Here is a 25,767-nt window from a genome sequence, read left to right as displayed (position 1 = left end):
TACCATAAAATATTTCTATACACCAAAATTAGTTGACCTATTTTATATTGTATTAGAAAAAAAGACCAAAGCACAAAAACTTAACTTTGACCACTGAACCATAACAAAATAGGTCAAGGTCAGATGACACCTGCCAGTATGACATGTACACCTTACAAGCATTCCATACACAAAATATAGTAGACCTAATGCTTATAGTGTCTGAGAAATGAATTTGACCACGAAAACTTGTTCACTGATCCATGAAATAAGGTCAAGGTCGGATGAAAACTGTCTGACAGGTACAAGGAATGTGTAAGATATGCACATGCCAAATATTAATAGTTATCCTATTAATCCTAATAAGAAAGAAACTAACAATACAAAAACTCTAAAAAAATATATCAAGTAGCTATTGAACCTTGAAAATGAGGCCAAGGACATATGACAGACAGAAACATCATAACATATGGCATCTACATAAAAGGAATGAAGCATCAAGGTATTCCACCTTCTAAAATATTAAGGTTTTAAGTTGTTAATTAACACCGCTGTCGCCAGATCACTATCCCAATGTTGAGCATTGAATTTCAGCAGCAGAAGTTGCAGGCTCAACAAAAACAGATGCATTTGTCTGCTCAAACCAGGCACCTCAATAGTGATTGTTGTGTCATATTCTAGACTTTGGGGTGCAAGTGTTCCTGGCATGTCTCGTTACGTAGAAATGATCTTAAGCTTTTTAGAATTCGGACAATTTATAGTTTGATATAGAAATCCGTTTCATATTTTCATTGTTGAAAACTGTATATGGGTTCTACCTGTTTATCAATTGTTTTTGTAATTGGTTTTTCAGTATATACTGTAAATTCAGAAATTATTGCGAGGTTTTTATTATTGCGAATAATGCGACAGAGTTGTAAACGCAATAATTAAAACTCGCATTTTGTAATATTTTAACTGAATTAAGCATGACTTTTCTCAAAACCGCAAAAATTAAAATCGCATCTAAGTTTAAAATGACAAATTCGCAATAATAAATGCACGCAATAATTTCTGAATTTACAGTATAACAGATATGGGGTTTATAAATGCTGTATTTATACAATATAGTCCACGCACAAATTAAGTTCTCTTACAAAGTAACTGCAAGCATCCTAATGAACCAACTTTTCTGAGTGCAAATTTTACTGTTGATAATGTAAATCATTAGGATGCAGCTCTTTTTCTGATTTACTGTAAGAATTATATACCTAAATCAAAAATATTATATGTTCTGTTCATTACAAATCTTCCTGATTTGGACAATTCAGACATGGTTTCTAAAAGTAGCAACCAAGTCTGGTTTAGGTATTAAATACAATCATGACTAGAGCTTTGAAAAAAATATTGATACAATCACAAATAAGACTTACCAGATGATGTTTCTAATTATTTAATGGGTTTAATCATTTATTCAAAAGGATGTTGCATGTAAAATTTATTTTTGTTTTGCTTGTTACATAATATTTGGATCTGTATGGGGTTAATAGAATAGAGAATAAGATTTTTAAATATAGATGATCGAAAATAGTAATTAAAAAAAGAAAACCAATGAGAATAATTGGGTGTTTTCAAATATATAAAGAATGGATAAATGATAAAAAAGGAAGAAACCCCCCCCCAATAAAATGATGCTAAAAATGAAGACACTCCATTTCCACCCCTACCCTTATCATTTCAAAGAAGTTGTTACTGATCAGTAAACTTGTCATAAACAAACATAAAGTTTTACATGAAAATACACACAATAAGTATAAACTGAGACATTCAGAACCATTAAAAAATTGGCAGCAGTCCTTTTGCGCCAATTACTGTTTTTCAGGGGTATCATTTGCGCCAAATTTGGTTTTCCAAATGTATCAATTTGCGCCAATATTCGGAACTCATTTGCGCCAATTTACCTGTTCACATATCTATGATCATATATATTTAATGATTAATATTCTTTCTTATTTTTTGCTTAAAAAGTATCATATTTTCGGAGATATTTCATCATGAAAATGAACATCTGGAGAGAAATGCCTTGAGATGCGTTAGACAATGTACAGAGAGAGAGAAAAAAAACTTATTGCATTGCTGAATATATTTAATAGAAGATATGTCAATAGAGAAGAAAAAAGAAGCTTTTGCTGATTATGTTTTAGCCACATATGTTGATGACCGTGTTTTGTTCCCATCATCCGTATGGGCTGAAACTATATCTACCACAAGACGTACCAGTAATGGAGCAGAATCATTCCAAAGGAATTATTATGAACTGTTTAATGCAGTTCATCCTTCAATGTTTGTCTTTTGGGATAATAAAGTGAAGTAACAAGCTAATACATACATTAAATAGGGAAGTACCCATGCAGCAGCAGTAAGAAAAAGAAAAATTTGCTGTGTAAACTGCGGGTTCCAAGTCCAAATGAAGGAGGAGGGAAGTCATTTTCTTTTAATTGGCGCAATTGTATGTTTTATTTTTGGCGCAAATGATACCATGTAATTCTAAAACAGGTGGCGCAAACGTAGCATTGGAGAAAAAAAGTTGTGGCGCAAAAGGACGCAATTTTGGCGCAAACGGATCTCTCCCTAAAAAATTAAATCATGAGACATTTCAGTTATAAATGGGGATCTGGATTAGATTTAAAGAAAAGAGGATAACTGCAAAAAGCACTGTTGCGGAATAAAGGATGAACTTATAAAAAGTAGAGTAAAATAAACAAAAAAATAAAGAATGGAGAATAATGAGGTGAAGAAATAAAGAGAAAATAACATAAAAAGTTAAAAAGAATATAAAATTGAAGGACCCTATCCAGCCTCTCATTCATATAATACGTGTCAGACACATCGTACTCTTCTCCAAAAATGCACTGGAAAAACATTCAAAAAGAACTTTTCCATGGTCCTGTACCTTGACTGTTTAACTTGAGAATGGAGAAATGCTATCCATAGACATATATGAAAAAGACAATTCATTTAACGTTTTATTTTATTTCATTTCCTCATGTAAAACATACTTATTAATATAAATGTATCACTAGGATCATCAAAGATTTCAACAACTTACTAAATATTTACCCAAATAATACATTTTTCATATTAATTTTTTTTTTTTAAGTGATAAGGAGTAACATGTATTTTAATCATGACAGCTTCTTTGTAATACCTGTCATGATCAAACGATTTATTAAATATCAATCTGCAATATATTCTTTATCTGAAAATTTATTTTATTTTGCATAGCACTATTAATGACCTTTAACAATGCTAATATAATGGATCAATAGATCACTTTCAATTATGGCCTTCACTGGAAAAATTTGTTTTATTGTGATCATCTTTATAACGACATTCATCAGATAGTGGGGTACACTTGTATCCATGCACCATTAAAGTCCATCAAGCCTCTTTGTGATCATAGTTATGCAGGATAAACTATAAATATTGTTTATCCTGTTGGTACTTAATCCCAATTCATTAATGACAGCAGTGCTGATTATCAATTTTAAGAATTTAATTTACTGAATAATTTGTGTAATATACAATGTAGCATCAATTTGCAACTGCTTGCTCAATAAGGGAAAGGAAGTGTCACATGATGCCATATTGACATACATGAATGATGTTCACTGAAAAGCAACTGAATTGAAAAGGGTCAATAGATTTTAATTTTTGAGGATGATTGCTATTGACAGAATGATTGAGGTCCAAAATAATGTTTGTCTTACAGTTTACAATTTTTATAACATAACAAATGATAGAATAATGAGACTGATCTATATGTCCAGTGTTTACAATTTATTTGACAAGATATGAGACTCTCTAGATTATCAATGTAAAATTATGATGAGAAATAATGTAAAAATGTATAGAAATTAGGAAAAAATTATTGTATTCAATTCAATCTTTACCTAACATAACTAAGTTGTCATTTAAGACTGGATCTTATAATAGTTATCAAAAGTACCAGGATTATAATTTAGTACGCCAGACGCGCGTTTCGTCTACATAAGACTCATCAGTGACGCTCAAATCGAAATATTTATAAAGCCAAACAAGTACAAAGTTGAGCATTGAGGATCAAAACTTCCAAAAAGTTGTGCCAAATACGGCTAAGGTAATTAATGAATAAAATAGCTTTGTATTCAAATGAGAGATCAAATTGTATAAAAACATGATTTTAAATTTCCTCTAAAGAACTATTTTTTTAGATCACAAAAAAATCATACCAATAAATCAAATGAATTAACACTCATGATAAAAAATATAACAATTTAACAATATATATATATATATATAGATGTATATAAGACAATTTTCAACAATAATAACATGAAATATCTGTGCATAAATTAACAAATGAGTGAGTCATAATTCAACTGTATTTAAACAACCTCTTACCAACATGACCAATTACAACAATATTGATATTTGATATACAACTCTCTGTTATATATATCTGATATGAAAGGAATAGTGCATACTCTACAAGACATCTTTTATGGTGAGCAGAGTGTCAAAGTGATGATCAAAGTGAAATACATTGTATTTTCTGAGACATTGTAAGTCCCAATACAAGTTTTATTTTACCAGATCTCTAGTATCATGGTTCTGTGTAGGCATCAGGAACCTCTTTGAAGTAATATTGAGAATGAAAATAGGAATATGTCAAAGAGACAACAACCCAAGAGCAAACAAGTCTTCAATGCAGCAAGAAAATCCCACACCTGGAGGTGGGCCCCAGCTGGCCCCTAAATAAAAATGTGTTCTAGTTAAGTGAAAATGGACATAATACTCAACTCCAAAACATATAAATGAACTAAATTTAAAAACAAACAAGACTAACAAAGGCCAGATACTCCTGAGTTGGGACAGGCGTAAAAATGTGGTGATTATTTTTAACCTTTATCATGTTTTTTCTATTGTAGATATTGTTGTTGATGGCAGATCTTTAATATCATCTGTTAAATTCTGTTACAATTTGTTTTATACTAAGGGCTTTGTAGGGCTTGACATTTTATATGAACTATTTTTTTAATTGTGTTGCTATCTTGTTTTTTGTTTACCAAACATCTCCTAAATTATTCAAATTTTGTGCAGTGTATTCTTTAAAATTTAATGGCTTTTTTTTATTTTTAAAAATATCAATTGTTTTGCAAAATTCTCATTAAAATGATTTTATAATTATTCTGTATTTACCGGTATGTATTACACTATTAAGGTGGTATGGGAGTCTAAAATAAAAATGATAGAATTTGTTCATACTTTGCCATAACGTTGTATCTATTGATACATGTTGAAAAATATAATAAAAATGATAGGTCACCGCGCATTTTCTCAAGCTACAGGACGGGACAAAATGACACATTTTGTATGGATTATACAGGAAAAAACACCATTTTGTAATTAGAAACTAAACAAAATGATAGAATTGTTAAATACTTCAGGAAAAGATAGCTTTCAGACACTGCTTTGAGAATATCAAAAGAAAAGATAGGGTCACCGTACGTTTTTTCCAGCTAAAATACAAAATAGGAAAATTCCATACAGAATCCTTCAGAAAATGTACTTTTTTAGAGTTACCTCCCCTTAAAATGCCCATTTAAAAAAAAAATAAAAACAACCAAAAATAATTAACATTTGCAAAAATATCAATATTTAGAAGTTATATTCTTATAAATTGGTACTTTTAAATGAAAATGTACATTACACATCTGCATTCCTGCATCAAATTTTGCTAACTTGATGGAAAATCTGGACCTTTGATTCTCTGTTTATTACAATCCAAGATGGAGGAAGACACCCATACCACCTTAACTAATTCATTTATTTTCCATAGTTATTCTTTGCACTTTCACATCCAATTTTTCTGGATTCTTCATATTTTTTTCTAATATTTTTCTTTTCATAATTTTATGGTTATTACTGTCATGACTGTAATTCTATAAACATCATCCAGACCCTCATATATGATTTAATATTATAGATTGATATATATCACATTTCTCACATCATAATTACTGTAAACCAATAATTTTCGCGGATACTTTGTTTTGTGATAAGTCCTTTCTAACCTATTTCACGGCGATTTAATTTCACGATTTTCAAATTTGATGTAGTTGAATATTAAAAAAAAGATCCAAGTTTTACAAACTCACAACGAATTATATTCGCTTTATTTATTTTTCTACTTGCAAAAGGCACGAAATAAATCGCTCACAAAAAATTGTTGGTTTACAGTATTTGAGTGTTCTACATAAAAGGTATCTTTGTATGTTTTTCACACAATAACCATAAATTCAATAAATGTTATGAATCAATATAGTTCAAACTGGTCAAACAGGTTTTTCAGTCATCCATTGTTTTCTGCTCAAAATTGTATTGCTAGTTATAACAGAACTTTGCTTCTTTATTGCAGGTTATGCAATGGTAATACAGTCAGGGGTACTACATGTACTAGTAATTTTGATTTACTTGAAAAAGTAAATAATGATATACTTATATAAGTCAATTTGTAGGATACTTAAACACGTGTATTGTATTTACTTGTATAGGTAAATTATTTTTTGGCCTAGTTATGTCCCTTAGACATTCAAATATTTTTACTTATATATAGAAGTAAAAAAGTCTTCCCATCTTCTTTTCTTGAATTCTTAGAACTTCTTTGCTCGTAAAGAATTTTGATGTGTCTGTTCTTTACAGATTTTTTAACTAATCATTTCAGTGTAATTTCAGGGACAATGAAAATCTCATTGTATCTGTTATCTTCAGAACACTGCTCATTTACAAGCCCCCAAGGAGCAATTTTTGAAGGCCTTAAGATCTTTGCCAAATCAGTTTCTTTGTTGAATTAATGAGATGAAACATTGAACTCTTGAAAAATTGTTAAATGCATGATTTTACATCTCAAAACTTGAGAATTTTGTGGAATTGTAAAACATATTTACTTATACATGTTATACAAGTAAATTTTTGAGAAAATTAAGGGGAGATTATTCAAACATTATAATTAACTTATACAAGTATATTTTATTTACTTCTTCAAGTATTACTACTAAATAAAGATTACAAGCAGTACCCCTGACTGTATTACAACCTAATAAAACAAGCAAAGATAGCTTGATTGATCCTTCTTCAAACACATGAATATCTGCTATAACAATGTAAAATTGTGACACTTTCCTATGAAAATCCATGTGTCCCAGGAGGTTGAAAATTTCCATTGCTTGTCATATTAACTGGATGATACACATTACCAACTATAGGAACACTACCAGCTATTGGAGCAGTGAAATTTTCAGGATTTCTGTTAATTAAGCCTTCATTTGTTCTTATCATCAACATTTCAATATTTCTTCTGACCATTCCATCATCTACAATTTGAGGTTCCAGAACCTGCTGAAATTGTCTATTTTGGTTGGGTTCTTCACTTATTATTAGTCTAGGAGAAGGCTCGGTAGATGGTTTTGGAGTTTCTTTAGGTTTTGAACTTTCTTCTTTTTCTTGAATCACTATTTCATCTGTTTTCCTAGCGTTAAGTAAATCCATATAGCCTTTTCCCGTCTGAAGCATGTTTTGATGCAACTGGTTCCTTGTTACTACATCTACTTTGTGAACCAGTCTGATATGTTTATGTAAGTTTCCTCTCAATTTACATGCATAGTCACACAGATTACATGTAAATGGACGGTCCTCCTGTTGGAAAATATAAAACATAAAGTATTATTTAAAATTAACAAAACCTCAGTCTTTTATAATAGAACAGAATTCTACTTTCCCTAACTTATGCATATATTTAATCTGGGCAAGGGCAAAAAGATCCAAAATATTTTTCTTCTTCGCTTTTTATAAATACCCTATGCTACAAGTAAGGTTTGTTTGAAATCACTTACAATGCAATTTTAATTAATTTGAATTTCCATGTGGCATAACTCTTGTAGAAATTGCTTCTGGCACTGATTACCAAACTTGTGGATGATCTTTCTAATGATGCAATTTTCAAAATATTTTCAAAGTTTTCCAATGGTACTATATGTACATATATGTATGATAAAATTACACAGCCCTTAACCATGATTCTAAAATTAAAGCTTTGTAATGTTTATGCATAATCAACTTTTTCAATATTTCTGATAATTTGGAGAAAATAAGACTTGGTTTAACATAGCTACTTACAGAATGTCTGGACTTAATATGGTTGTTAAGTTCTGACTTTCTCTTGCTTACATATGAACATAGATGACAGTCAAATGTTCTTGCTGAAATGCAAAACAAAATAAAATTGTAAGACTTAGGCCAAATATAAATATATGTATGGTTTGAGTTACCCTATAGCTACCTACCCTACTTTTTAATCTTAATAATAGGCTACCCAAAAGATTTTTTTGATATTTTTCATTAAGCTCTGTTTAAGTCAGAATGTTGCTTCCAAAGACTAAATGTAAAAAAAAAAAAAAAAAAAAAAAATCCCCACCTACCTACCCTTACTTTTTCTTGGATGTAACTGGAACCACACATACCATTTGATTTGAAATTACTAATACATGTAATTAAAAATTTGACTTTAATACAAGAGCCCTCATTGTCAAACTATTGTAAAATGCAGTATGCAAATTAATATAAGGGCATTTTTAAGTTCCCAGTTACCATAGTAAACTTTGTTTTCCTTATGTTCCTTTGATATGGCACATGATGCTTAGCTAGCCATAGGAAGGTAATTTGCCAAAATACAAGTCTTTTTACAATATTTTTCATGTCAGAGACTTTAATAGCCGACCATACAGTATATGAGTTTTTCTCATTGTTGAAGGCAGTACAGTTGCCTAAAATTGTTTATATCCACTTCATTTAAACTTTGGTGGATGGCGGTCTAATTGGCGATCATACGACATCTCCTTATTTCTATATTGAGAATATTTCGACTAACTGCTCACAAAATTTACCTTCTCTTATAACTATTTTATTGCCCTTAGCAATTCTGAATCATTTTTATCTGTTTAAATGGTTTTTATTACACACAATATAGATAAAAAAAAATTCAATCAATAACTTAATTTTTGGTTATCAAGATTATCATGTCTGTCTGAATTGAATTGTTTCATACTTTTCATGTCAAGGCCTTTCATAGCCAACTATTTAGTAGAGGTTTTTCTCATTGTTGAAGGCCATCCAAAATTTTCATATAAGTTGTTTTAATATACAGTTAATTCAATTTTGTTTATTCATACCTCCATGTGTACTATTGATATGGTTTTTCAGCTGATGTTGGTTAAGGTAAGATTTCCCACACTGTCCACAGGTATGATTCTTTTCTCCTGTGAAAATATACATGAGAACAACATGAACTATTGTCCAATAATGATATCCACCCTGAAAGTGTCCATAAAAAGTGGTTGATGGGCATTGAATTTGAAATTACAATGACACATTTTTTGTAACATTCATTTTCATTGGTAAATTAACGTCACAAATTTTCATGGAATCACTTCACAATTGAAATATGGAAATATACAAGCATGCGCAGATGATGCATCACAGATTTTAAAAGTATGATTTGACATTGTTATCTTTCATAAGGATGGAGATAACAATACTGTATTTTAAAATGAGACAGCAACAACTAGCTTATAGTGATTTGATGGTCGAAAATAGTTGTTTACTGGCTCCGCTTACGTGTCCATCAAATCACCAATTGATATCATCTGAGCTTAACATACAATATTTTTTATCTCTTCATTACATTACACAGAAAAGTATGCTCACATTGAGCTAATTCCAAATTTTAGAGAGCCCTGATCGATGTGTCCTAGAATAAACTAAAGTGGAACAAAAATTTCACAAAGGACTTTATAAGATTATATATATATACATATAATATGTAGGTCACTATTTCTTTGATTGTATGTGTTTGTATTTTGTATGTATGTCCCTCTTGTTTCACATGTCAATGTGACTGAGTGTTTTTAAATAAAGCATACTGTATTGATGACAAAGTTTAGAAAGCTCTGATTTGTTGTTCCTCAGATATATGCAAATATGATTTCATACATGGCCTTTACATGTATATATCATGTATATGCATGATATGAAGAATATATATAAATATTAATATGTCAACTTACCAGATGCTCCGCAGGGTGCAGCTTTACACGACCACAGAGGTCAAACCCTGAACAGTTGGGGCAAGTACGGACACAACATTCAAGCTTGATACAGCTCTGAATTTTGATTGTGATTAAAAAGTTGAAACAGCATAGGTTTCTGACACAGAATGAATGTGGTCTAATGTACTTTAAATTTACCTATTATGGTCCAATATCCAAAATCTAAATACATGGCCATGGATTGATTCAGCATATGATCAAAGAATCCCAAGAATTCGATTTTTGATGAAAGTTTAATTTTGGATCCTTTTGTCCTCAGTGTGGACCAATTTGATAACAGGGCCCAAAAATCAAAAATCTAAATCCATTCTCAATTTTATTATTAGACTATTCAGACAAAAATTCTGTTGGTCAAATAAGTAATATAAAAACTTTAATTCCTAAACAGTTTGGCCCTTAACCCCCTAAATCAATCCCAACTTTCCTTTTTTGAAATGGAAACTTATGGTACAATTTCAGAAAGATCCATACACTTACACACAAGTTATTGTCTCGAAACTAAAAAAATAATTATTTTGACCACTTTTGGGCCCCTTGTTCCTAAACTATAGGGACCAAAACCCCCAAAATACACGGTTTGATTCAGCATATTTAAGAACCCCAAAAATTCAAGAATAAAACCCAATTGAAATTGGTCAAGAAATAAGCAATTTAAACAAAGTATTAGAAAAGTATTTTTTTTGGCCCCTTTTTCCTAAACAATTTGGGCCATAACCCCCAAATCAATCCAAACCTTCCTTTTTTGAAATGGAAACTTATGGTACAATTTCAGGAAGATCCATACACTTCCACACAAGTTATTGTCTCGAAACTAGAAAAATACTTATGTTGACCCCTTTTGGGCCCATTTTTTCCTAAACTATAGGGACCATAACCCCTAAAATCAATCCCAAGCTTCCTCTAGTGGTTATAAACCTTATTTTAAATTTTTATTGATTTCTATTAACTTATACTAAAGTTATTATCCGAAAACCATCCGTCTTCGGACGACGTAATAGCAATATACGACCAAATTTTTTGAATTGTATGAAATAGTTTGTAATTTAAACACAATTATGATTGTTGTCAACTTATTTAAGGCCATTCAGACAGCATTGACCCTCTGTAAATAGTTGAACGTAACATTTTTTTTAATTCCAATATTTGTTATTCTAAAATAATTACCTGAGTGTCTAATTTTATGAAATCTTAGTTTACTACGATTGATACAGTAAAAGTCACATTGGTCACATCTGTGTCTGAAATATTAAATAGACTCATGTCAATCATAAATTAGGTTCAACTTTTGCATAAAAATGTGAAATACTACCTGCTGACTATAGGGTATGGACTTTACTCAATGTTGAAGGCCCTAGTTCAAGGTGATGTATAGATACTTTGTATCCAAGTCATTTATACTCTGGTGAATAGTTAAAAATTACTTGGTTTGCGTCCTTCTGAATCAACTATGCAGTCTGATCAAACTAAAGATTCTGTGTTCACCCTTTATTTGCAAGAGTCTGCCAGATTAAGTTTTTTTTTTTAAATAGGCCTTATTGTGTCAGTTATGGGTACTGTTTATACAAGTTATTTTTATTTGCTTGAAAAAGTAAATATTAATATACTTTTATAAGTAAATTTGTAAGATACTTATACAAGTGTATTTTATTTAATTGTATAGGTAAATTATTTTAGTGGCTTAGTTAGATCCCAAAACTTCAGATTGTAAAAACAATTAAGTTAACAGTGTTCTCCCCAGAAATTTTGGATAGCATCACATTTTGCGTAAAAAAAAATAACTGTATTTTTTTTAATGTCATTTAACGCGTCGCGTTGAAGCTCTATTTCCTTTATGTTTTAGTTTATATTGTTCAATTCATAACTGAGAATACAATTAAACTATAACCATAAAAACAGTTGTTTCAGTTTATGTTTTCTTTATTCATTTATAGTTACAGAATTAATGTTTTCCTTATGTGCCAAACAAAAATAAATATGTGGTTTCAGTTACCCAACAATAAGTCAAATGAATGAATGGTTCATTATACCTATAGTGCAACCTGTATATATACAAAACTAAATATCTAGTACACAAAATTAACTATTTTTTATATTATATTAAGTAAAGATATCGTAGCAAAAGTAGCAAAAAAAAATCAATTTAAAAACTTTTTTTTATCATGTTTATGAAATTCATTGTTTCATGGCACTCAATGAATTAGTCCCAGCAGTTTCTTATCTTTACATTAAAATGATATGTATTTTTAACAAAGCTATCTAACAAGTTATAGTTATTGACCAAGCAAGTCGGTATATGGGATTTAATTTGCACAGCTCGAGTGACCCTGTTTAACCCGAACGACGAAGGAGTTCGGGTTAATGAGTCATCTCGTGCTGTGCGAATTAAAACATATATACCGATTTGATTGGCCAATAACTGTTTTAACACATGACGTCAACAATTTTCCCGCATAAATCATATCCGCCCAACAAGACGTTGAAATGGATGGATTTCATCATGAATTATCGGAGGATGATATGATCTTATCACAAGTATTAGAAACATTGGAGGATGAAATGGAACTGAGAAATGTAAATATAGAGGACTTTTTTGGAGAGTTTCCTAGTAATGTGATGGATGAGAATGCATCTGGAGATTTAATCAACACCTCAGCTGTTTCATTTGACCTAGGACTAGACTTAGATCTATGGTTGCAAGTTCCTTCGGAAAACGGAAAGATCCAAAATGTCAAGGTACGTCTTTTTTTTTAGAATTATCTGCCACACGCCGACCCATTATTGCATGATTTGAGGTGTGGACCCATAGACGGATCCAAGGGATGGAGTGCCGGGTCCCTCTTTTGTGGAAAAAAATGGTTAATTATATAGGGAATCACTGAAGCATGACGCGCGCCCCCTCCTTTTAGGTCAGTCAGCCCTCCCCCTTAAATAAAAAGTTCTGGATCTGCTACTTAGACCCTTGATATAATTATTTACGGAAACTTCCGACTTGTTTTATTGTTTAATTGTTCTCATCCGGAACATTCATGAAATATTTGCCACTGCCGAATTTTGCCTCTGCCATGTGTTGAATTCATGTGATATTATCTTATTTTAGGATGAAGAACCTAAAGATCAGGAACAAGGAGTCGAATCAAGGTTTGCAGAAATGACAGACAATGAAATTGATACACTTATTGAAGATGCTGAGAACAAAAACACAAAGAAAGCCACAAAATGGGCAGTTAATGTCTATGAAGACTGGAAGAATTCTAAAATTCGTAGTGGTTTAATTATACCAAACCTGAAGGATTTGTCTGTTCAAGATATTAACAGCATTTTAGGAAAATTTGTAGTAGAAGTTCGGAAAAAGAATGGAGAGAAATATCCAGCGAAAACACTTTATCTTCTTGTAACTGGACTTCTAAGAGGAATGCGGTCACACGGTGTTTCTAATCTTAACTTTTTGAACGAGTCTGATGACAGATTTCTGAGGTTTAGACAAATACTTGATGCACAGATGAAGAAATTAACATCAGATGGGTATGGTATAAATGTTAAACAAGCAGATCCAATTTCAGTTGAACAGGAAGAAATATTGTGGGACAAGTCTGTGTTTGGTAATCATTCATCCGAAAGTTTATTGCATACTGTTTTTTTCTACAACTGTAAATATTTTGGTCTACGTGGTCGTGACGAACACCGTAATCTGCAAATTTCTCAAATACAATTAGGAGAAGATGATAACGGAAACTATATTGAATTCCGGGGTAAGGATAATAAAACGTATAATGGAGGGCTACGCCATCGCTATATTGCACCAAAATCTGTCAGACAATATTTAGAGAAGGATTGTCAGACCCTAAAATCGTATCAGATGTATATGAATGCAATATACGAAATTGATAAATCGGTTAGCAGTCCTTTTTATCGTAGACCTGTTTTATCAGATGGTTCTGTTAAGTTTGACCACATACTGGGTGCTAATAGATTAGGGTCACTCATGAAGACAATATGCCAAAAGGGAGAATCAAAGGGGAATTTTAGTAACCACTCGGGGAAAAGAACACTTGCAACTAGATTGTACCAAGCAGGAGTCAGTGAGCAGATGATAATGGATAGAACAGGTCACAGGAGTGAAAAAGCTATTCGTACCTACAAAAGACCTGCGGATTCTATGCTAAAAGATGTCTCTAACATTTTGAATCCATCTAATAAGCAGATAAAACTTGAGGATCCCAAACCAATAACCGATACTCGTGCAATCCTTCCTGAGCAAGTTAATATTGAAAATACAGAAAATGCATTTAATGTTTCAAAACCAAAAGGAAAATATCGGGGATTGCCAAGTAACAGCTCTTTTCAAAACTGCGTGTTCAATTTTGTAACGAAGATGTGAACCTCACAGATTTTGTTTTCAATTTTTAACACTGAATTGTTATTTTAAGTTGTTTTTAAGCCGTACATAGAAATGTATGAAAAAGCGGGTGTTTTTTTTCAGTTTTCATTGTGTCATGTTGTGACACTGAAATCTTACATATCAAGACTATAATAGGAAGATGTCGATGATACTTTATTTTCATTTTTTTTTAATGACAATTTTTTTTATATTGATGGAAAAATAATTTTAGTATTAAATCAACCTGTGTTCTTTATCTTATTTAGACTTGTACTGTGTTGATTGTAATGCTACTACATTTGTTTTGTATGTTTTCTATTTTGATGTTTTATCAAGTGACTGATTTTTATGTCCGAGTATAGATACATGTATCCACTTGATATTTCTTACAAAATGGAGAAAAACAAATATCTGTAGTAGCAATGGAATCAACAAACGCAAAGTACTGTACAATAAACATCTGTCAAGGACGTGAAGTTCACGTGACCTGTGCAATTATTGAAGTAGTTAATGCACACCTGACCCGTGCATTATCCAGATTATACCACAGTAAGATCAAAGGAATTTTGCCTCTGTCATGTGTTAAATAGTCTGTTAATGCGTAGTTTTCTCTCTTGGTATATTTTTTTCTGTCTACTGTCCATCTGTTGTCATTATCGTGAAAATGCAGATTTTTGTCATATCTCGTCTGGTTCCTATCCGTAGTTTACACAAAAATGTGCAATGGCAGCTGTAGAAAAATTTACGAAAATGAGTCCGAGAATAAACATTGTTTGACAAGAGATTGTGAATGAATAAGACGCTTTTAATACATTAAATGGATTAAACATAAACTTAAGCCAATTATGATAACTTTTTAAAGAAGTATTAAACTTATTTTAGCTGTAAACCAAAATTCTCGCTCTCGTATTACCGGAAGAGAAAGAAAGTAATTTTTGGAGAGTTGCACAAATAAACGATCTTTTTAAAAAAAATAATAATCGTTTCAAGCTTTGAAATTTCTTAATACAAAACGTAGATTTCGAATTGTTTTGTGATTGCATTTTTCCATGTCGAAATTGGTGATTGCAGACACGTGGTATTAGTCGTGTCACAAGTGTCAGCTTAGGATATTTGCATCCAAACAGTTATCACCCTGAGGGCAATTAACACCTAGCTATTTAATCTCTTAATAGCCTATAGTGTCCGACTTAAAGGGATTACAATTAAAGGTGATATAATTTTTATGATCATAATCGATAATAGATGAAAGTTCGAAATTGAGGACAGGTAAAATAGCATCTTCAAAATAATTATAGCGTTGCGGGAATTATTATAGCATCACGGTGAAATAATATAGTGTCGCGGTACGTGGCCTGGGGAGAACACTGAAGTACTGAAATAAGTATTTTTTTTGAGAAAATTAAGGGGAGATAATTCAAACCTTATATTGGCACACATACCACATCTAAGAAATATGAAAATAGCAAATTGACTTAGGTATATATTTTTTATTTACTTCTTCAATTATAAAAATAATAACTTCTACAAGTAGTACCCCTGACTGTATGTAAAAGCCTCACAACTGCAAAAATGTATGCATGAATTGAAAAGGCATAACATAATTTCTTGAATAAACTTTTCTACAGACTTACATCTTCTGATTTGGTGGTAATGGTTGTCCATGTTCGTGATGTAAATGCATGGTTAATTTATCCTTGTATTTGGTTCTGTATGTACAAATTTCACATAATAAATAGGTTCCATGTTCTTTCATTTCATGACTCTGAAATAAAAAGGAAGTGTACAGTTACAATATATGACTTTTAATGATGGTCTTGATGGTATCTACAAACAGACAATTATAAGTCCAAACAGTAAGGCATAAGGAATAAGGTAGTGCTTAAATATAAACTGTAGAGAATTCTGAAACAAAAAATTTAACATAAAATGGCTGAAAACAGTAGAAAATGCTGTGATGAAGAAACATAACTGATAACTTTAGAGGATCTTTCCCATAGTTTTGTAGCAGAAAAAAAATAAACTCCATTATTCTTTTTCAGTAATGAATATATATTGTGTTTATATTCTACAAGTATTCTTCAATATTAAAAGGACAGTGACTTACATGTATACATACAGTAATTTTTAATTTAATTTTTCACTCATAGAAAAAGAGGTAGAATACAAGGCAATATTCATATATATATATAATAAAACTGTTTTAGTTTACAATTTGCACGTACTATTAAGGGCGAAAAAAATCCAGAATTCTTTATATTGCCAGCACATTTCAAATATGTTTAAAGGGAGATAATTCTTAATTTCAGTTTTGTGTTTGTAAAAATCAATTTCATCTATACTTTTTTTTATGTGAAACAGAATGAAATGAATGTGTTACTTGAAGCAAATAAAATATTTTTGAATGTTTTGACAAAAATGGACCAAAGATTTTAAAGCGTTATGTCCCTTGAACTTACTATACATGACATTTGGTCTGTTATGGAGAGGTGTCTTATTGGCAATTATACCACATCTTCTTTTTTATATGTATATAAAACATGTCAAATTTTTGGTCTACTGTCTTAAAAATACAGAATTGATTGAAACATACTAGTATTCAAATTTGCCTAGGTTGAGTATTTAATCTTGATACAGCAAAACTTGCTTGCAATTGACAGGTCACCTCTTTATAAGGAAAACCTGTCTTGTAGGGTTACCCTCTTTTTCCCCCCTATCGTCATTATAGTGATAATATATTCAACTTCACATTTTGAAACATAAATGAAAAGTAATCCCTCTTATAAGGTTAGTTATCGTTTGTATCCAGGGTGACCTTGTTATACTGGTTCGACTAACTTACTTTTAGTTTACATTTCCAACCAAACACAGCATCACAAATATCACATTTATATATAGGATTTTCATCTGCATGTCTTAATGAGTGCTCCTTCAGTCCCCCAGCTGTGGCAAAACTTGATCCACATACGTCACATAGATGCCGCACTAATCTATTGTGGCATTCTTTATGTCTGTCTAATGCATAGGAAAACAACGTTTTAAAGGTACATCCCTGAAAGTATAAAAGTAGGTGTCAAATTTAACTTGGTACTAATATTTTCCAATCCATTTGTGCAATCTATTTTAAAGAAAGTATTGTTTATTAAAAAAAAAAAAATCAATAATATCTACAATTTAATTTGAATTACATATTGATGACAAATAACAATCTTTTGTTGGTAATTTTTTTTCCTACAATGAAATCTAAGCTTGCCAGCACACATGTATATTATCATGATTATTTATAACATTATTAACAGATGACTTTGCATACTTTATATATTATTTTTATTACGAGTAATCAATATTGTTCTTATAGAATTTGAATGTACATCATATGTCCATGCATTATTTTCCTAGATTACTATATTATGATATTTTACCATAAAATGAGAATGGAAATGTGGAATATGTTGTAAAGACAACAACCCACCCAAAGAACAGCCCGAGGAAACTAATCGGTCTTTAACATGTTTAACACTGCGAGGAAATGCCTATTACCGGTAAGCATGTCAAGAGCGAGCTTCGTTTTTATTCCTGTAAGTTTAAGAATGGACTGCAATTAATATACATGAACCAATATGTACCTATTCAATATACTTACTGTATTGTCACATTGTAATAGAGGATATTTATCAGGCATGATTAACATCTGATGTTTACTATACATATGTAATGCCAGCTCTCTTTTTAGAAGTCCAGTCCATTCACACATTTTACAGGAGTATGGAGGATGTTTGGTTCTCAGATGTTTACGCAAATCTTTCTCTGGAAATCTGACATCACATTTCCTGCACCAGCGATGTACAACACCTCGCTTTCTCTTGGGTTTCTTATTATCTTCCGTTGTTTCTGTAACATTATCGTCACTAATTTCTTCATTATGTTCATTCTCATCTTGTTCCACAACCTGAATTTTACTTTTTTTTATTTTAATCTTCAAGTTTCCCTTTTTTGATGTTTTCTTCTTAGCCTTTAACCCTGTTTTTGGTGAGCTTTTATTTCTTGACCTGGTCGTAGGTTTACTTTTTGGTTTGGATGTTGATTTATCTGTAGCACCATCACTTGCTGATTGTGAAATTCTTCTCCTTGATCTCTTGGTTCGAGTGTCTGGGGCCTCGTAATAAGGATTATGCTCTGGTGACATTAAGAACATATTTACATTGCCTTTGGCATTTGTTTTTGACTGAGAGATGTTAACTTTAGGGTCAAAGCCTTCCTGATTGTCCACTTTAATAATGGCTTGCTGTTTTGGTCCTTTATTCTTTATCAAGGTATCATATTCCGTTAAATCAACTGTATTTTCATCCTCATCGTCATCAAAACAAGGGGGAGAATCCTGCATACTTTGATCACATGGTTTTTCATTCCCTGTATGTTCTATTTTCAATTCCTTTTCCTCACATTCTGATTTTTTCAATGTTGTGAAAGATTTATTAGATTTCATTGAAAGATCTAGAGAGGTTCCTGATGAGACCATATCTGCTGCATCTGACAATGTTGACAAGTTATCACATGTTCCCATAGAAACAGACAACTGGCTGCCATCTTGTCTTGTACTATTCAAAATGTTCTGTTGTATCATGTGACTTACAAATGCATCAACAGCCTTATCCAATTGGAATGATTGACAGAGTTTTGTGAATGCTTTAACATTTCTTTCTTCAACGCTTATCTCCCCTGTATATAAATACCTGACAAGTGACTCAACAACTTCTTGTGAGTAATCGCTACAGTTGATATTGGTTTTCCCGAAAAATGAAACTTTGTCTGCTACATTTACAGACTCATGAAGTGCAGGACTTTCACATATGGCTAATATGACTTTATGTACATAAACTGTACCACTGTTTGTTGTAATTTCTACATCACAAAAACAATTCTTACGCTGAAGTTGGTATAATGAATTTATAATGCTGTCTCTGTATGAAGATACTACACACCTCGACTCATTACTTGACATCCTCCTTCTTTTTCATTTCATCCTAGAAAACACAGAAGGTTAATTACAGCTTCGTCAAGTCCTGAAAAATACTTATTTGAGAACATTCAACCATGTTTACATTTAGATACTACAGTCAGTGTTAATAAATACTTATACATGTACATTTGTAGAAGTGCATTCTATTTACCGGTACAGGTAAATTATTTCAATGGTAAAGTCATTTACCTTATAGACATTCAGAATTTGTTTTATATATATATATATATTATTTAATTATTATAATTATATACATGATATATATACAAGCAAAAAAAGTCACACTTTCTTCTTTTCTTCGATATCTCAGGACTAATTTGCTCTGATAGAGTTCTCATTGCAATTGTCTGTCCTTTGGAGATTTATGTCTTTATTGAACTATATGAACAATGAAAATCTTTTTATTTGTATACCATGTATACCGTATATAATTTTCAAAATACTGCTCATAATTACATAAATCATGTAAATTATGCAAGTAATTTTTGTACAAATGTCATAATCAACATGTTTAAGCAATTGCTATCATTGTTGAAATTGTGAAATGAAAGGTTAAACTCTAATTAAAAGATTTAAGCAAACCACAGAAAATTTGTCCCAGGCAGGTTTAACATGTATCTCTCAAAACTCGAGATCTCAACATGTCAAATTTAAATTCTAAATTCAAGTTTTATTTTAAAAGTTATCTGATGAAATGGAATTTGTTAGGATTCTTTCATCTGAAGTTTTGATTGTTACTACAAACTTATCTTCAAAGTTTTTGCACTCCCTTTTTGAAGAATGAAAGAAACTCATAGAAAATATAATTGTAGTTTGAAAAAATAGGGGAAAAAATCGATCAGGAGTTGTCTCCCATATGACAAGGACTTTAGAAACATTAATTAAGAAATGTAATTTCTCCAGTGGTTTCCAAAATAACTTGTCTTGAGGTTTGGTCAATTAACTGAACATGGTTTATAATCATGTTACGTTGTTTGAATGTTTATTCATATTTTTGTTTAATTAAATGTACTTTTAAAAATTGTAATTCATTTGCTTATACATGTATAATTATAGCTCAAATTTTGGGCAACATGATCATGATCAGTTGATCAAATAATCTTATCTAAAAACTTGAGAGTTTTAGGGCTTGTAAAATAAAATAACTGTATATATATGTAAGTAAATTATTGGAGAAGATAAGGGGAAATAATTCAAACATTGAACATGTTGAAAAGAAAACACCAAATAATGTTAAAAATTTACTTATACAACTAAAAAGTATATGTTTTATAACTTACATCTTCAAATAAATAAAAATGACTTATACAAGAATTATCTCTGTCTCAACTATTGGCAGTCATTTGTGTAGGGAGAAATCTATAATACTAAAATTACGAGGTCCAATTTGTCAGCCGTCATCACGTAAAAACGACGAATCAAAAAATTCAACTTTATATATAACTAATATAGTACAAAGGTGTAGATTAAAAATTACACCACTCCAGGCCCTTTTGTTTTCCACGTAATTACAATATTGCCAATAATTAAGAAGATCCGGGTTGAGTCCGATACCGATACCAATAGTATATTCACCTATTACCTTATTTGTACGTTCCGCATCTGACAGGTGCACCACCAAACGGTGTATTCAGGATTAATATGCTATATACACGGGTCATATTCACAGGGTTGACACTACTAGATTGTCAAATTGTTACCTATTGTAGCATTTTAATCAGTAAAACTTTCTAAGATAACAATAAGAATACTAAAAATCTGGACTAAAATAAGGCGTATAGGTACAGTTTTCAATTTGTTAGCGGGCATGACGTAAAACAGCGAATCAACATGATCAAAGAATTCAACTTTATAGCTAATATATAGGACAATGCTGTTGATTAAAAAATATTCCATTCCAGGACCTTTTGTTTTCCAACTAATTAATACTACCAATAATTGATAAGTTCCAGTTCGACGGATTCAAACAGAAAGATTTGAAAGCAGAGAAAACTGTGTATCTTACATGTATAATCGGCATGACTCAAGTTATCAGATGACAATACTAATATCAAAATAAGGCTTGCGCATAGTTATATACTTTAATTCAGTCACGGACCTGCGATATCACGGGTGTGTTCTAGTATTTTAAATATTTATGGCTTGTAAACATTTCCCATTTCTACAAATGTTCTATTTTCCATTTTATCATCAATTATTGAAGAGGATTTTAAAAATGTTCTGATACATTGTATCTGTCTTCTATTGCATGTATTTAAGGAGAAATTTTGTCATTTTATTATTTTGTCTGATTGATCTTAATACCATGATTACCCCACATCTCCATTCATCTTGTTTATTGATATCTACAATGTACATGTTGAAATATGGGCTTTGTTTAACTTCTAAAAGAGTTTGGTATTTTTGCGATATAAATAGCAGTAAGCATGGTAAGGACCAACAGATTTTTTCAACATCATTTACAGGTTTAAGGACCACAAGGAAGAAGAAGATTAAGAAAACAAGTTACATATAATTTAAGTAAAAAAAACAAAAAAAAACAGAAACAACATTTCTTTCATTATGCTTATGTTCATAAATATATATATTTCTTCCATTTTTTTGTTGTTGTTTGTTCTAGTCCCTGCACAGGGACATAAATGTAGTCACTTGTAAAAATAAACTAAGTTGATTTAAATCTTTTAGATGCCCCCTCTAATGTACAACTTCATTGTATTGTCTAATAAAGTTCCAACTATAATATGACCCCATTCAAATGCATTGATCGTTAAAAAAAAAAGGGCTTCCGACGCGCAGAACCATCCCTTGGATACACCACTGAGCAGGAACACAAAATATATATACATGTATACTCATTAGAATCTAAATGCATTTAACTTTTCACTATCAAATAGAAGCTAGACCTTTACACTTTCTTACTGCTCAGGTTAATCTGTAATCTGAGTGATATGGCATAATGAGGGTCCTAATGGGGATACCTTCATGACTAAGAAACTGAATGGTAAAAATTCTTGGCAAAAGACGTTAACAATAATTTAAAGTGCATGACAATAAAATGTACACTTTCTTTTAGGCGATAAAAAAATCAACAGAGTTTGATGAGTCAAGTTATTTTTTTCCAAAATAATAACGATAACCATTATTATTTGAGACCTCTGAGGATTCATGAAAAGGATATCTTGACTTTAATTTTGGCACAGTAAAATTTCAAAAATTTGACCCTTCCCATAGCTGAAAAAGACTGTTTGACATGAAAGGGCATTGCTACATGTACACTCTTAAACCCAATTAGACTATTTACCGGGTTTGTAATGACATCCCTTACAGAACTGAAATGTTTGCAGCAGATCTGCTGCAAACTTGCTGCAGGTCTGCTGCAAACAAAATGCTTGCAGGAACCCTTTGGATAATGTTTGCAGATGTTCGCAGCTAGCTGCAAACCTCCTGCAAACATTGCAGCTTTTTGCTGCAAGCTAGCGGCAAGCTTGCAGAAACAAATATGTTTGCAGTAACATTGCAGGAAAAACTAGAATATAAGGGATGTTCGTAACTAGATTGCAGGAATCTTTGACAATTTTATATGTTTGCAAGAGCATTGCAAGAAACTACATAAAACGACCGCATGAGCATGCCTATTGGTAACTTCCTGGAAGATAAAGATTTGAAATTTGAAAATGTTGGTGATGTTTGTGTCATGATATATATTAGTGTTCTGACAGGGAGGCATTATAGTTTGGCAATTAACAGATAAGTTTTTAAAGACATTATTTGTAAGTACATATTCATCGTAGAATGGTAACTTATGAAATTCATTCCTTCCACAGATATCTGCATGAGGTTTGAAATACATTTTCAAATATGTAACCATGCAATATACATGCAGTACTCCCTCATATGCTTAGAGATTATTACTTACAAAATATATGCAAGTCTAGTTGAATTTTGTGACAATTTTAGTTTAACTATAACTGTATATAATCATATACATGAGCAAAGAAATTTTCAAATAAATCTTTTTAACTTTAGATTCATGCATGTAATTCATTTGAGAACGTACTTGGAATTAATTTAACTTATTAAACATGTTAAAGGGTACAAAATGTATAAACTTATGCTATGACAATTTTTCAAATGATAAAGTAATTGAATTATTTTATGAATGAATGGATGTAACATAACTTTTTAAGAATTTGCTGTGTAATATAGATAAAATGATGTGTACACAACATGCATGACATGACATTGGTTAATTGTATAACAGATTGATTTGAATAAAAATGTTTGCAGCAGGTCTGCAGCAAACACGCAGGAGAAAGATTAATTTGCATAAATATGTTTGCAGCAGGTCTGCGGCAAACACTCATTTGCATATAAATGTTTGCAGCAGGTCTGCAGCAAACAGGCAGGAGAAATATTAATTTGCATAAATATGTTTGCAGCAGGTCTGCAGCAAACACTTATTTGCATATAAATGTTTGCAGCAGGTCTGCGGCAAACACTCATTTGCATGGTAAATTGTTTGCAGCAGATCTGCAGCGTATTTGCAGCAAACACGCCGCAAACACGGACTCTATGTTCGCTGCAAGTCTGCAGCAAGTTCGCAGCAGACTTGCAGCAAATGTTTACAGGAGGCTGATTTTTTCAGTAAGGGATGAGCAACACAACAGGTGCCATATGTGGACAGGATCTGCATACCCTTAAGGAACACCTGAGATCATCCCCAGTTTTTGGTGGGGTTCTGTAGCTTTATAGTTTTGAGTTTTCTATTAGCTGTGTCTTTTTAGATATGGCACAAAATGTGCACCTGAATATGGGTAGTTTGTATTCATAGTGTAACCAATGTAACCAATGTAACCATTATGTCAATGGGGGTTACAAAACAAGGTAACTGAATTAATGGTGCACATTTTGTGCCTTATATGTGTCTTTTGTACTATTATTTGTTGTTTCATCTTTTTATCATTTTTTGCCATTGGGTTGTCAGAATATTTTGGATCTTTGAGTTTGACTGTCCCTCTGATATTTTTCCTCCCTTTTTATATGTAACGTGACGGTACCCAAATTGCACCTATTTTGACAGTTTTTTCAACTACGTTTTTTTATGATCAAGACAAACATTTCCATTTTGTGTTTATTTTGTAGCCGTATCCTTCTTTATTATATAGGTACACCAATTTGATTTTCAATTCATATGGAATCATAGAAAAATTGGTCTGAACTAACCTCCAAACCATCAATGATTCTGTAATGAGAAGTACCCAAATTGCATCCATGCTTAAATTTGCATCGTCAAAAGTCGAAAAACAGAGCTTTTGTTTATTTTTTTCAAATATTTTGAACAATTGGATATTTGTCCGTGCTTACCCCGGTACTCTTCTTTTTTTAAGAAATGGATACTTGAAACATATTGTATTTGCTAATTTTAAAAAGATGACGATTTGATGACGTCGCATGGCGACGTTTCAGTACATTTTGCTTTTTCAGTAAATACTTCATCTGTTGATAAATACTGTAAACGTTTTGTGTATATATAAATATATTTACCTATGTTGAAAGATGTGCATACTATCGGATCATAAAAATACAATTTGTTTAATAGTGTCTAGGAAATCTTGTAAGTTTTCTACTGCTATTTTTGCTAAATAGGTGCAATTTGGGTACTCGTTGCAATTTGGGTGCCGTTACGTTAGCTTCAGTTTTTGGAGGTGTAAAGTTATTTTTTAATTTTTTTAAATGATAAATTTGAAATGGTCATAATTTTTACATTTGTCATGTTTGACTTTGTGATAGGAAATGATCTGCTAGTGTTTACCCTATTTAAGATTTAATACAGATAGGCAAACAAAAATAACGTATATATTGAAATTTTTCGATTGTCAAGCTATCGCTCCTATATATATCTGTAAAAAAAAATGGTGCCTTGCTTCAGTACTTCAGTCTAGTCTGACATTTAGCACATACTCAGAAAAATAATTCGCAGTTGGCATACAATTGTTCACGCCTTATAAAGACCACGTGTAATTGTTGAACCTGAGATGCTTATGTTATAACTTAAATCGTCATACCCAGAAGTATATATGAAAATAAACTCAGCAAAAAAACAGAAAATGTTCGGATAGATATTTGCCGGAAGTGAGGCCACATTTAAGTGGCACTGTCTAGATTATATCATGACAGGATCAGTAAAAATAAAGTTATACACCATA

At 31.4% G+C, this 25,767-nt stretch overlaps 2 protein-coding genes across 2 annotated transcripts; one reads left to right on the top strand and one right to left on the bottom strand.

The window, feature by feature from the left end:
- Positions 1-2,971: 2,971 nt before the first annotated feature.
- On the bottom strand, positions 2,972-25,720 carry LOC139528028 (uncharacterized). The gene is made up of 9 exons (XM_071323809.1): positions 25,627-25,720; positions 18,185-19,565; positions 17,384-17,593; positions 16,176-16,306; positions 11,328-11,401; positions 9,228-9,314; positions 8,176-8,258; positions 5,813-7,695; positions 2,972-5,213 (listed from the first exon to the last, which is right to left on the bottom strand). Exons 2-8 carry the CDS (start codon positions 19,541-19,543, stop codon positions 7,183-7,185), a joined length of 2,457 nt encoding a protein of 818 aa, XP_071179910.1. The 5' UTR covers positions 19,544-19,565; positions 25,627-25,720; the 3' UTR covers positions 2,972-5,213; positions 5,813-7,182.
- On the top strand, positions 12,425-14,802 carry LOC139528027 (uncharacterized protein KIAA1958-like). Its single transcript, XM_071323808.1, has 2 exons — positions 12,425-12,896; positions 13,261-14,802. The coding sequence occupies exons 1-2, from the start codon at positions 12,645-12,647 to the stop codon at positions 14,539-14,541; spliced, it is 1,533 nt and encodes a 510-aa protein (XP_071179909.1). The 5' UTR covers positions 12,425-12,644; the 3' UTR covers positions 14,542-14,802.
- Positions 25,721-25,767: the final 47 nt, after the last annotated feature.

The sequence above is a fragment of the Mytilus edulis genome, chromosome 6 (genome assembly GCF_963676685.1).
Source record: "Mytilus edulis chromosome 6, xbMytEdul2.2, whole genome shotgun sequence".
In the NCBI taxonomy this organism is placed as follows: Eukaryota; Metazoa; Mollusca; class Bivalvia; order Mytilida; family Mytilidae; genus Mytilus; species Mytilus edulis.
Note: the sequence above shows the minus strand (reverse complement) of the source record. Positions and strands in the feature narration are given on the sequence as shown.